The 13,482-nt window shown below is 41.2% G+C and overlaps 1 protein-coding gene across 1 annotated transcript in view; it reads right to left on the bottom strand.

Moving 5' to 3' along the window:
• Positions 1 to 13,482, bottom strand: part of LAMC2 (laminin subunit gamma 2) — a 77,815-nt gene that overhangs the window by 53,874 nt on the left and 10,459 nt on the right. Inside the window, exon 2 of the mRNA XM_070746295.1 lies at positions 1,106 to 1,294. Within this exon, the coding sequence (XP_070602396.1) occupies positions 1,106 to 1,294 (189 nt within the window). The remainder of the gene's footprint in view (positions 1 to 1,105; positions 1,295 to 13,482) is intronic.

Here is a 13,482-nt window from a genome sequence, read left to right as displayed (position 1 = left end):
TTCTCATTTAGAAACATACATTCTTGGCTCAATTGTAAGTTATTCTTGGCTTCAGCTAATATACCTGTCAGGGTTCCAAATAACATCTGAGAAATAAATCAGAGTCCAATCCTTGTATTTATTCTAATTTCCAATTTATTAACAGAGCCATGTTGACACACACTGTAGTCATCCCAATACTGACGGTCCTGCAATTCCCCATCCACGTTAAGGTTCATCCATCTATTCTATTTTCTATTTATTAGATTTGTATGCCGCCCCTCTCCGCAGACTCGGGGCGGCTAACAACAATAGTGAAACAACATATAACAAATCTAATATTTAAAATAATTTAAAAAACCTTAATTTAAAAAACCAAACATACACACAAACATACCATGCATAAATTGTATAGGCCTAGGGGGAAGGGCATATCTCAGTTCCCCCATGCCTGACGACAGAGGTGGGTTTTAAGGAGCTTGCGAAAGGCGAGGAGGGTGGGGGCAATTATGATCTCTGGGGGGGAGTTGGTTCCAGAGGGTCGGGGCCGCCACAGAGAAGGCTCTTACCCTGGGTCCCGCCAAATGACATTGTTTAGTCGATGGGACCTGGAGAAGGCCAACTCTGTGGGACCTAACTGGTCGCTGCGATTCGTGTGGCGGAAGGCGCACGAATCCCCACACCCACAAGTTCATCACATGGCTCAGTCTGGCATCTCCACATCCACGATCCTCCTGCTTATGTTCCACTTTACAATGCTCTCTTAGAGAGTAAACCTCTCGAAGCGGTTTATAGAGTCAGCATATTACCCCCAACAATCTGTGTCCTCATTCTACCCATCTCGGAAGGATAGAAGGCTGAGTCAACCTTGAGCCTGGTGAGATTTGAACCACCAAATTGCAAGCAGCTGGCAGGCAGCAGAAATAGCCTGCAGTATTAGACTCTAGCCACTGCGCTACCATAGCTCATTTTTTAAATCCAAGATGAAGGAAGAGCCATGAGAACATGACACAGAAAATATATTGCCTGGAGCTACCTGCATACTTGTGTATAAGTGGGAAGATGGCCTATGAGTCAGAGGGTTTTTTTTTCTTCCTTCCCATTTCCTAAATCTGCGTCTGCCTACCTCTGGAGTTGCAGTTGCAGGGCATGCAATGATCTTGTTGGGACCGGCGATAGAAGCCCTCTTTGCATCGCTCGCAGTTAATTCCATCCGTGTTGTCAATACAGTTGAGGCACCGATACCCATTTCCCTGCCGCCTGAGCAACTCAAGGTCGAAGATGCAGTGTCTGGACTTCCCATTGCAGTTACAGGCTGGAAGGCAAAGCAACAGAATCACTACCATTAAGCAAAAGAGGCCGAGGCGATTAGATTTATTGTGCAGTTTACATTCATTGAAGTATTAGAAACTCCTCATTTGCAACACTATTAATGATAATGCGATTTTCTCTCCCCCCCCCCCCTTGCTTGAAACAATGCAATTTAGAAGAGCAGAGATGAATTACACTTCTCATTCTTTCTGGTTTTCCAAGTTTCAAACCCTTTTCTCTTTCCTCACACAGCTAAACAGAATATCCTAATTTAGTGTTGTGGTTAGCTCTGGCCCAGCTCCTGCCCCAAGGACTGTGGATGTGGGGGAGACATCCACATGCCACAGGCCTGTTTTGCTCCCGGTGGAATCTGATGATGAAGGCTCCTCTGACGAAGAAGACATGAGTGACAGGGAGGAGGAGAGTGTGGCAGACAGCTCAGAAGGAGATCAATTATCTAGCTCCACCTTGGATTCGGAACAAGAGTTAATGATACAGCCACGCATGGGGAGAGCGATGCATAGGCAGCAACAACTGAGAGATTATTATCAAAGAAAATGAGGCCACCTGTGGTTGGCTGGGGCTGTAGTAATTAGTGAGGCTGCTATAAAGAGCAGCGTGTGGGTTTGGCCATTGTGGAGGATTCTCTGATCATTGTGATTCGTGCCTGCCTTGCTGACTTCGACCTTGGTGTGTTGCTTTTTCCCCCGCTTTGAAACTAAAGCAGAGCAAAGGGTGTTTCACTTTGTGAAAGAAGGAGGACTGTGAATTGCCTCACAGCTGCAAGCTAAGTATCTCAGAACTGATAAGGGACTTGTACCAATTACCAGTTTGTTTGGAGAGAGTGCTCTTTGCTATACAAAAAGAGGGCTTAGTTTAAGTGAATTTTCATTATAAAGAACATTCTTTTGAATTTTCAAACGTGTGTGTTTCTGAAATTTATATCTGAATTTTCAGGAGGATTCTGCCAGAGAGCTCAACAGAACATTTAGTATGTAGAAGTTCCTGAGGGAAGCAAAACTAGACCTTCCCATGTTGAAACAAAGAAGTAACTTACAACTGGGACAGTAAGAAAGTAAGTTTTGATCCCTAACCTTCTTGCTCCTCATTTAAATTTCCTTGCTTCGGCAGATACAGCAATTCTGAACAACAAAATCAGGGGAATTTCACATTTGCACAGCAGCAAAAAATTGGTGAATGTATTAATTAGGTTGTATTATTGTATATGTTATGACATTTTCCTGCCTCAGGAAATTTTATAATCTAAAATTTAACAGTAGCAGGACAATAGGTAAATGATAAGAAAGGAGAAGTAAGGCTTAGGAACAGCAAGGGATAGAAAAGCAATTATTCAGAATTGTGAACAAATGTGTTAAAATGGACTTAGCTTTTACTTTCAGCAGAATTAAAGGAAACTTCACAGCCAGTGTACAAAATGCATTAAGTCATTTAAACTCTATGGAAATCCCAGGATTGTTCATAAAATATGGAGACTACAGGGATCTCTACTAGATTTCTCAGTGTCTACACTTACGGTATCTAGATTTTACAGACAAAGGCTGTGACTGTTAAAGAGATAAATCATATATACTCACAGATAAGCTATACCTGTTAAAGAGGTAATATATATACACAATATATATATACTGTGTATATTCACAGATAAGCCAAGAATATTAGGTGCCACTGGGTTTGGTTTAATCAAGGATGGGTTTATCCACAAGTATATGTGGTAGATTTTCCCCTCAGCTTTTTTGAAAAAGAAAATATCCATATATCCTATACAAACTTGTGCATAAGCCAATCTACAGATCAGTAGAACCCCTCTACATTTTAAACCAAACTATTATGAAAAAATGCACCAACCTCAAATAAGCAAATTGTGAAAATTCAAACATATGAAAATTTGAGAGATCATCTTATTTACAGTTACCACATTTTCATGGTGTTATGGCTAAAAATGTCAACTAATCCATGGATGAATTTTTACACGATTGTATAAGGTAAACCAACTGAAAATGTAGTATAATTCGGAACTGGATTCAGATTCTTTAAGCTGTGGGTGCTGTCATAACTGAAGCTTCTTCCAATCAGATAAATATATAATTTATGGGAGAATAGAATAGAACAGAACAGAGTTGGAAGGGACCTTGGAGGTCTTCTCTTCAACTCCCTATTTAGGCAGAAAACCCTACACCACTTCAGACAAATCATAGCATAACATGATCATAGATTTATATAATAAAGATTTGTTGGGCCTAAATCTTTTTCTTAGATCCTCAGGAGCCCTATAACCATTGGCATTGAGCCTGATGGATTATCCAGCACTAGTGTAGTTCTGTTCTGAGATATTGAGATGGATTAAGAAAGATTTGTAAAAAATAAAAAAGCAAGTCTCTTAGCAATGTAAATTCATTTCCCCCCACCCCAGCAATAAGATTTAAACTGAGCATCTGCATGTACTGTATATGGGTAGTGTGGTGGCACAGCATTTAAGATGCTGTCTTGTTAGCTGGAAAGCCAATAATCCATATTCAAGACCCAGGTGCCAAACAACAAGGTCCATCCCAGCTCCTTGTTGTAATCATAGGTTCATAGGCACTGAACATTGGAATGGAATATTGCTGAAGAGTGATGTTTTAGCCTAATGGGTGCTATATAAACCTTATTTTTTTCCTCTATGAAGGGGCAGCAAAGTCCAGGCTGAGTAAGCAAGCTGCAGAATCCATGACCACGTGGAAAATAATTAACTTGATATACAGCATGAAGAAAACCTATAGCTAACTTCCATATAAGGAAATATATGCCTTACTCTCATTCCTTTGCTAATCACCAGTAAACACACAATCCAGGAAAAGGCAAAGAATGGAGCTTCCGTTAATTATCTATAGGGAAGTCACGAGGAGGTTGCCTTATACAGCGCATGAGTGAATGGTAGTTGGGGGATGGCTTAATGTATGTGGCGTTCGCGAATTGGTTATTCTGTACTACATGTCAGGAAAAGTGAAATACAATAAAAGGAGAGATCTCAATACAATCGAGGTCATCTCATTGAGAAAATTCTCTTTGTTGCTTCATTCTGATGTGGCAATCATGGCATCCAGTGCCTCCCTAGAGGTCGACCCACTGGGGGAGGGCTGTTTGCCTTCAGCTCCTGGCAACCTAGAAGTTCGAAAGCCTGCAAATGCAAGTAGATAAAGAGGTACCCTCTTTGGTGGGAAGATAACACTGCTCTGTGATGTCATGCTGGTCACATGACTGTGGAAAATGTCTTCAGACAGTACTGGTTCAAAGGTCTTGCAACAGAGATGAGCTCCACTCCCTAAAGTCGGCTACGATTAACGGAGTAAAATCCACAGGGAATCCTTTATCTTTCACCTTTGCTGCATGTATATAAACATGTAGCCCTTTGCAATATAAGAACAATTCCTCATGAAAAGGGATAAAATTCCGATACTAGTACTGAGCAGAAACAACCCCCCGAACAGCATATATGGCTCCATCTCTGTCACCTATGCCACCAACCTGTTATCCATCCATCTGAGAATAACCACATATTTGTCAGAAACCCAGAGAGTCGTCAACAGCTGCTCTAGCTAAGCCTCACTTTGGCTGCCAACGCATACAATCAAGTTCAGGCACGACTCTTACATTCCAAGTACCTGAGAAGATCCTACAATTCAGACCTGCCCAGGCTCTGCCATGGCTGCCAAGCTGATCTCATTCCCTTCAGCATTCACTCTGCACCACCTGGAATTTACTCAGATTGCCAGAGGCATGGCTGTAGCTCACATGCCTGGCAGCAGCCCCAAAAACCTTCTTCAGTGCCGCTGAAAGTGAGTCTTGCTAGAACTTGACTTTCTCCAAAGAAATTGGCCTTTCCAGAAATTCAGAATGAATTTCCGGTCACTGTCTATTGCTGTATCAGCATTTATAATATATGTTCCGATTGATCTAATGTAACAACTGTACAAAACTTGACTGAAGTCCACTGCACATTACATGGAGAATTTAGCATCTAAGAGCTTTCCCTGATGCTATACAGATATATTCTCTTGGTAGAAAACTATCTGCCAGCATGAATGTTGCAGTCCCTATAAGCAATTCCTATCCTACCTGCCCAATACCAAGATCTGATTATGAATCTGTAGGGCTTAATAAGTAAGTCATTGATTTCCTCCAGCTTTGGTTACATAGAAACATAGAAGACTGACGGCAGAAAAAGACCTCATGATCCATCCAGTCTGCCCTTATACTATTTTTTGTATTTTATCTTAGGATGGATATATGTTTATCCCAGGCTTGTTTAAATTCAGTTACTGTGGATTTACCAACCACGTCTGCTGGAAGTTTGTTCCAAGGATCTACTACTCTTTCAGTAAAATAATATTTTCTCATGTTGCTTTTGATCTTTCCCCCAACTAACTTCAGATTGTGTACCCTTGTTCTTGTATTCACTTTCCTATTAAAAACACTTCCCTCCTGAACCTTTAACCCTTTGACATATTTAAATGTTTCAGTAATGTCCCCCCTTTTCCTTTTGTCCTCCAGACGATACAGATTGAGTTCATTAAATCTTTCCTGATACATTTTATAGTTAAGACCTTCCACCATTCTTGTAGCCCGTCTTTGGACCCGTTCAATTTTGTCAATATCTTTTTGTAGGTGAGGTCTCCAGAACTGAACACAGTATTCCAAATGTGGTCTCGCCAGTGCTCTACATAGTGGGATCACAATCTCCCTCTTCCTGCTTGTTATACCTCTAGCTATGCAGCCAAGCATCCTACTTGCTTTTCCTACCACCCGACCACACTGCTCACCCATTTTGAGACTGTCAGAAATCACTACCCCTAAATCCTTCTCTTCTGAAGTTTTTTCTAACACAGAACTGCCAATACAATACTCAGATTAAGGATTCCTTTTCCCCAAGTGCATTATTTTACATTTGGAAACATTAAACTGCAGTTTCCATTGCTTTGACCATTTATCTAGTAAAGGTAAATAATTTACTTCTCTGCTTTTGTCAACATCCCTAATGGTGGGAAAACTGTCATCTATCGAATACGATAGCGACACAGAAAAGTGGAGAACTGGTGAATTTCTATTTTGCTGCATGTAGGAAAGAAGGAGAAGGGAGCTTTGCAGAAGGAAGTCCAAACTTAAAATAGGGAATTTCCTGACCATGATTGCTGTTAAGCACTGAAACAACCTGCCTCTTGAGTCATGGGCACTCTATTGCTAGAGGCTTTCAAAGTTTGAACAAACTTTTGCTTGTGAAAGTCTGAGGATTCCTGCCCTGCAGCTCTAAAGTCCTTTCCTACCCTCTGATTCCATAATTTGACCTCACCTATTGATGGAACAGTAGTAAAGAACATCCAATTTGGTAGCTAGACTGTATGGGTCCAAGGAGAAAACAACAACTGCTGCTAGACTGTATGGGTCCAAGGAGAAAACATTCCCACAGAGTGGGCCTTCTCCGGGTCCCGTCAACGAAACAATGTCGTTTGGTGGGCCCCAGGGGAAGAGCCTTCTCTGTGGCGGCCCCGGCCCTCTGGAACCAACTCCCCCCGGAGATTAGAATTGCCCCCACTCTCCTCGCCTTTTGTAAGCTCTTTAAAACCCACCTCTGCCGTCAGGCATGGGGGAACTGAGATATTCTTTCCCCCTAGGCCTTTACAATTTATGCATGGTATGTTTGTTTGTTTGTATGTATGTTTGGTTTTACAAATAAGGGTTTTTTAACTGTTTCAGTATTGGATTTACATGCTGTTTTGTACTACTGTTGTTAGCCGCCCCGAGTCTACGGAGAGGGGCGGCATACAAATCCAATTAATAATAATAATAATAATAATAATAATAATAATAATAATAATAATAATTCCCTAACTTAAAGCTACCTCTTCTAATGACTGAATACATAGCATGATTAAAATGACTTACTGAGGCTGGAGAGGGTGGGTATGGAGAAAAATAGGTCTTATTTGTACTGCACAGAAAGGCTTTACATCCCAGTATCTTTAATTAGAGAAAAGCAATTTTGTGAAGGAATGAAATTAAATTTCTATTTCTTCCCAGACACACATTTTGACTTCCCAAGTTTCAGGAAGGAAAGAAAGCCAGTGGAAAATCTGCCTAACAAACAGCAACCAGAAAGCTTTCTACTACAGTGCTTAGCATACTTCCTCAATGATCTCAGTGACTGACCAAATCTATCTAATAGCCACTTTGGGCCAATGTTTTTAAAGTCTTGTATATCATAAATAGAACTTTGAACAAGTCTTGGGAGTTAATTGGCAGCTTCAATTAAAGTATTGCATAGGCATTGCCAGATAGCTCACTGGGTTGTTTTGCATAGTTTGTTGTGGCTGGTACAAGGATGGACTACACACACCACACTACAATGATATAAAGATGAGGTGAAGTTAGCCCTGCTAGATGAACCAGACCAAAACATAAACATCATCTTTCGGCTGTGGCGAGGAGGGCGTTTGCCTAGGTTCGCCTGGTGCACCAGTTGCGGCCCTATTTGGACAGGGAGTCATTGCTCACAGTCGCTCATGCCCTCACCACCTCGAGGTTCGATTACTGCAACACTCTCTACATGGGGCTACCTTTGAAAAGTGTTCGGAAACTTCAGATCGTGCAGAACGCAGATGCGAGAGCAGTCATGGGGCTTCCAAGATTCGCCCACGTTTCTTCAACACTCCGTGGCTTACATTTGCTGCCGATCAGTTTCCGGTCACAATTCAAAGTGTTGGTCATGACCTTTAAAGCCCTACATGGCACCGGACCAGATTACCTCCGGAACCGCCTGCTACCGCACGAATCCCAGCAACCGATAAGGTCCCACAGAGTTGGCCTTCTCCGGATCCCATCGACTAAACAATGTCGTTTGGCGGGCCCCAGGGGGAGAACCTTCTCTGTGGCGGCCACGGCCCTCTGGAACCAACTCCCCCCGGAGATCAGAACTGCCCCCACCCTCCCTGTCTTTCGTAAACTACTCAAGACTCATTTATACCGTCAGGCATGGGGGAGTTGAGATACCGTGTTTCCCCGAAAGTAAGACAGTGTCTTACTTTCTTTTTATCCCCAAAAGCCCCACTATGTCTTACTTTCAGGGTATGTCTTATATTGGAAAAAAATTGTCGAATTTTTTGTTTTAACCATAAAATTAACATTTAGACGCGGTGACGTATGGAGGGGGGGCGGCGCGGAAGTGGGCAGGAGGCGGCGCTCATTAAGATCAGAGGGAGGTGGCAGACGTGGCGACGTATAGAGAGGGGGACGGCGCAGGCGTGGGCAGGAGGCAGAGCTCATTTGGATCAGACGGAGGCGGCAGACGCGGTGACGTATGGAGGGGGCAGTGCGGAAGTGGGCAGGAGGCGGCGCTCATTTGGATCAGACGGAGGCGGCAGACAGGGTGACGTATGGAGGGGGCGGCGTGGAAGTGGGCAGGAGGCGGCGCTCATTTGGATCAGACGGAGGTGGCAGACGCGGCGACGTATGGAGAGGGGGACGGTGCGGACGTGGGCAGGAGGCGGCGCGCAGCTAGATGAGAGGGAGGCGGCAATACCCCCGTGTTTCCCCGAAAGTAAGACATATGTCTTACTTTTGGGGTACGGCTTATATTAGCCGACCCCCCTGAAACCCCCGATACGTCTTACAATCAGGGGTGTCTTACTATCGGTGAAACAGGGTAGCTCTTCCCCCTAGGCCATTACAAGTTATGCATGGTATGTTTGTGTGTATGTTTGGTTTTATAATAGGGGTTTTTAGTGGTTTTTATTATTGGATTGTACATGTTGTTTTTATTATTGTTGTTAGCCGCCCCGAGTCTATGGAGAGGGGCGGCATACAAATCCAATAAATTATTATTATTATTATTATTATTATTATTATTATTATTATTATTTGACTTCCCAAGTTTCAGGAAGGAAAGAATGCCAGTGGAAAATCTGCCTAACAAACAGCAACCAGAAAGCTTTCTACTACAGTGCTTAGCATACTTCCTCAATTATCTCAGTGACTGACCAAATCTATCTAATAGCCACTTTGGGCCAATGTTTTTAAAGTCTTGTATATCATAACTAAAACTTTGAACAAGTCTTGGGAGTTAATTGGCAGCTTCAGTTAAAGTATTGCATAGGCATTGCCAGATAGCTCACTGGGTTGTTTTGCATAGTTTGTTGTGGCTGGTACAAGGATGGACTACACACAACACACTACAATGATATAAAGATGAGGTGAAGTTAGCCCTGCTAGATGAACCAGACCAAAACATCAACCTCACATGAAAGCTAAAATTACTTTTATTGAAATCGGCTATTATAACAGAATCATGCAAGTCTGGTTGTACTGTACTTTCTCTTCCTTAGTTCAGTGAATGATGGGGGGGGGGGACCTATGTTGGAGTCACTTCTGAATGTCATCTGGTTATTCTGGACTTTAAAATATGCTTCACCTCCTTTTGTTTAGGCGGTATCTTTGCCCAGGTCATTTGCTTTAGTTTCTGTCAATTACCAAATGGTGAAAGTATTGTAAATAATTTGTTCCTGATTATGAAGTCTATACCTGACATACTGACTGAGATTAGTCATAGTATCTTGATCACCAATTGATGACTCTACAAGTATCTCCAAATTCTGGATATTTCATTCTGAGAAAGTACAACTCCATTTAGAATAGGTAAAGTCCTAAATTCCCTTGCCTGTAAATTCCACCACATTGGGATTTTGTCTTGATTTATTAATGCGCATGCACACAAGCCTCACTGAAGACTGGAAAAAATAGCAAAACAAACAAACCAGAAGTTTGGAATTCCAATTTTCCCATTGTATTGTTTTTCACACTCCAAAACCTTCAGGGAAGCTTTCTGAAGCCTCAGAGTGTGAAAAACAGCACAACAGCAGGGGTGGGCAGCAGGCAGGATGGGGTGGAATGTAGTTCCACCGGCAGAAATGAAGCTGTGTGCCCAGCTCCAGCTGACTATTCCCCCCTCCCATCCTCCTTCTCCTCCCCGGAAAGCGGCAGGAAGACCAGCACCGGCAGGAGATGCAGAGGGCCCATTTCCTCCCCCCTCTTTTTTCAACAGCTGATCGGCACCCTTTCGTCTAGCTACCCAGCCTAAGGCAGGGGGCGACCCAGGAAGGAGAGCAAATTATCGCCCCAGAGAGTAACACTGGTGAGGTTGTAGGTTGAAGACTTATCTGTTCACTTGAACGATGATGATCGTTCAAGCCACTCCCACCTGGTCACATGGCCAGCAAGCCACTCCCACCCAGTCACATGGCCAGCAAGCCACACCCACAAAATAAGCCAGTGTGGCAGTAATAATTTTTGCTGCCCATTACTGCACAACAGGTAAACCAGAAGTCTATTTTCCGAACTTCCAGTTTGTCTGTTGTGCTGTTTTTTGCACTCTGGGACTTCAGGGCACTTCCCTGTAGAAAAATAGTAGAAAGGTTGATCTATTTAGATACCATACCAAATCATTGGACTTGAAGGCTGACAAAAATAATTCAAAACAGTGAATTGATTCATCTGCCAAATCAGCCAACCAGTCAGCCTACTATAGTGTAATAAAGTATTACATCAAAGTTGGAAAGTTCAAGTCAACAACTATATGACCACAAAGAGATATAGAAAATGCTTTCCCTGAAAAACGTTCCCCCCAAAACCTAAAACATCAGTGACAATTTGGTGTGATATCTTTTAAATTTTAAAAGTTTTAACCCAAGGAGAAAATGATTCCTCAAAGATTAGCTTATTTTCATATATTGGTACACAACAAGTAAAAAAAAAGGAACACGGAGTATTGGTGGAGGGCAAAGCCTAGGAATGGACCACAAGTAGATTTGGTAAAATTCATGCTGGCTTGACTATATCTAAATGTCTTCCCATTTCTTGCCACAAAATTCCGGCAATAATTTGCACTGCAGGATAAAATTCGACTCTCCATTACTTTGGTTCTATGCTGAATGCTAACAAGCACAAAACAAAATTCCCAGATGCAAAGAATCAGGGTCATTTGTAAAGCTGCAGCATACAATGTTTATTTAAATCTATACACAAGAATCTTAATTAATGGTAAGCATTAAATTGCTGCTAGATAAGGATTAAATCAAGAGAGGCTGGATTTGGATCTTTTTGGCAACATAAATGCAACTGATGATGCACTTAACTCTGTCCCTTCCCATCCTTTCCTGCTCTTCTCCTCCAGGTGTATTACAAAATGTGATACCTCTTGCTTATTTGTTTGAAAAATTACAAACTTCAAATATGGAAATGATGGTGGGTTAGTTAACTGTCCACATATAATTATAGCAAAGCAATTTTCCTAGCCAACAGATTAATTCATTAATGGGTGAGATCAATCTATTGGGTCTGGGTTTTGCTGCAACTTGTAAAAATATATATTTTTAAAAAACCAAACAAATAACCACCTTCAAGACAATGACATCATGATAAGGCTGTCTATAATTTTTACAAAATTAAACCGTATCTTTTGCCAGGGCTGTTGTACCTATCAAGTTGTTTCATGATTTTTATTTATTTATACAGTGTGAATGAGACTTTCAGTTTGGAAATGGGTTATCCGACTAAAACTATATTCTCATCTCCAAAATAATTATAGATTTCTTCCTGTTTTTGCCATTGGAAAGCCTTGTGGTTGAGATAAGCAGAACAATATTTCAATAAATGATTATCTTTAAGGTAATATAATCTGCTTGTGGAAAAAGTTACCAAGTGAAGAAGACAATGAACAAATCAATCCTAATATGCATTTCATGAAACATATTTGATTTGTAGTTTGATTTGTATAACAGGCTATAAATGTTATTTGAAGAAGACAGTATCTAAAAGTCTTTAATGTGGTTTATGGACCCCGAATAGTTGTCTGCTGCTGTTCCAAGGTGTATTATAATCTCGCCAAAGTAGAATCCAAAATCTCAGCTAAGAAGACATAGAAAAAATGAAGAAAAAAAATGTTTCCACACTGTTCTATAATACTATAAACTTTCACAAAAATTTCAGAGGGATTCCAGAAGGAAAGGCAGTAAGCAATACTAATGTTTGCTGAAAATATAACATACAACTGCAAGAGCACAGTTAATGCTACTATCAGTGATCCTGAGACACAAATCTTATCAAGAACAATGCTTTGTTTGATTCAATGAGTTTTACTTCTAAGTTGACATGTATAGGATTGTGTTGCTTTTCTGAATATAGCTTGGGCATGGTGCTCATTCTCTAGCAATGTTGAACTCCTTTTTTTAACCACTAAGGGACAGTTTAGTCTGTTTTGGTCATTGCATTGTTATTCATTCATTTTATAAGAGTAAGAAAACATCCATATATTTATCTTTATCCCCTGCAAAAAAAAATAGTCTCTTAACACCTGCCATTAGCCTTAAAGGAATTAAAGGCATTTGCCCTCTGCATTTTTCCTTCAATATAAAAGATGCGATTGGATGGAACAGAACTAAAACATCTTGTAAGGGGAAGAAGGAATAATTTTAAGGAACAGGAAGAAATGCTGCAACCAAGGCAAAAGTCAGATGAACAAAATCTGCGGTGGGGGAATCCTTGAGATTTTTTTTACTGTATAATAAATGTAGTATTTGCACTAATAACTGGCATCAATTTAGGCTGCTGCCCCCACGGGGGGGGACACAATGGGGGTGATAAGTTTATGCACTATTTATTGAATACTTACGGTAATAGTTTTTTTATTGTCCTTCCTTCTCTAGTACCTTAGTGCCATCCTTAATTACTTTTAAAATAGGAAATAATTAAATAGTTTGTTTTTACCCATAAAAGCTTTAATCATTTTAATCATTATCTAAAATAGAAATTAAAGAAAATTGAGCTACTTGCCTAATCTGTTATCATACTGAACCTTGTGGGTTCAGTACAAAACCTTAAAATGTTACTGTGCTCCTCAACAAATAATGCTGTCTATCATTTGTCCTTTTTGTGGCTGTTCAAATAATGTGACTTAATCAACTGAAAAAGAGTCCAAGCACCTATTTGAAAACTTGCCTTGTTTGGTAAGCCACTCCCACCCAGTCACATGACCTTTAAGCACCCCCCCAGTCACATGATTGTCAAGCCACTCCCACCTGGTCACATGGCCGGCAAGCCATTCTTACTCCGGTTACATAACCATCAAGCCACACCCACAAAAAGCCA

The sequence above is a fragment of the Erythrolamprus reginae genome, chromosome 3 (genome assembly GCF_031021105.1).
Source record: "Erythrolamprus reginae isolate rEryReg1 chromosome 3, rEryReg1.hap1, whole genome shotgun sequence".
NCBI lineage: Eukaryota > Metazoa > Chordata > Lepidosauria > Squamata > Dipsadidae > Erythrolamprus > Erythrolamprus reginae.
Note: the sequence above shows the minus strand (reverse complement) of the source record. Positions and strands in the feature narration are given on the sequence as shown.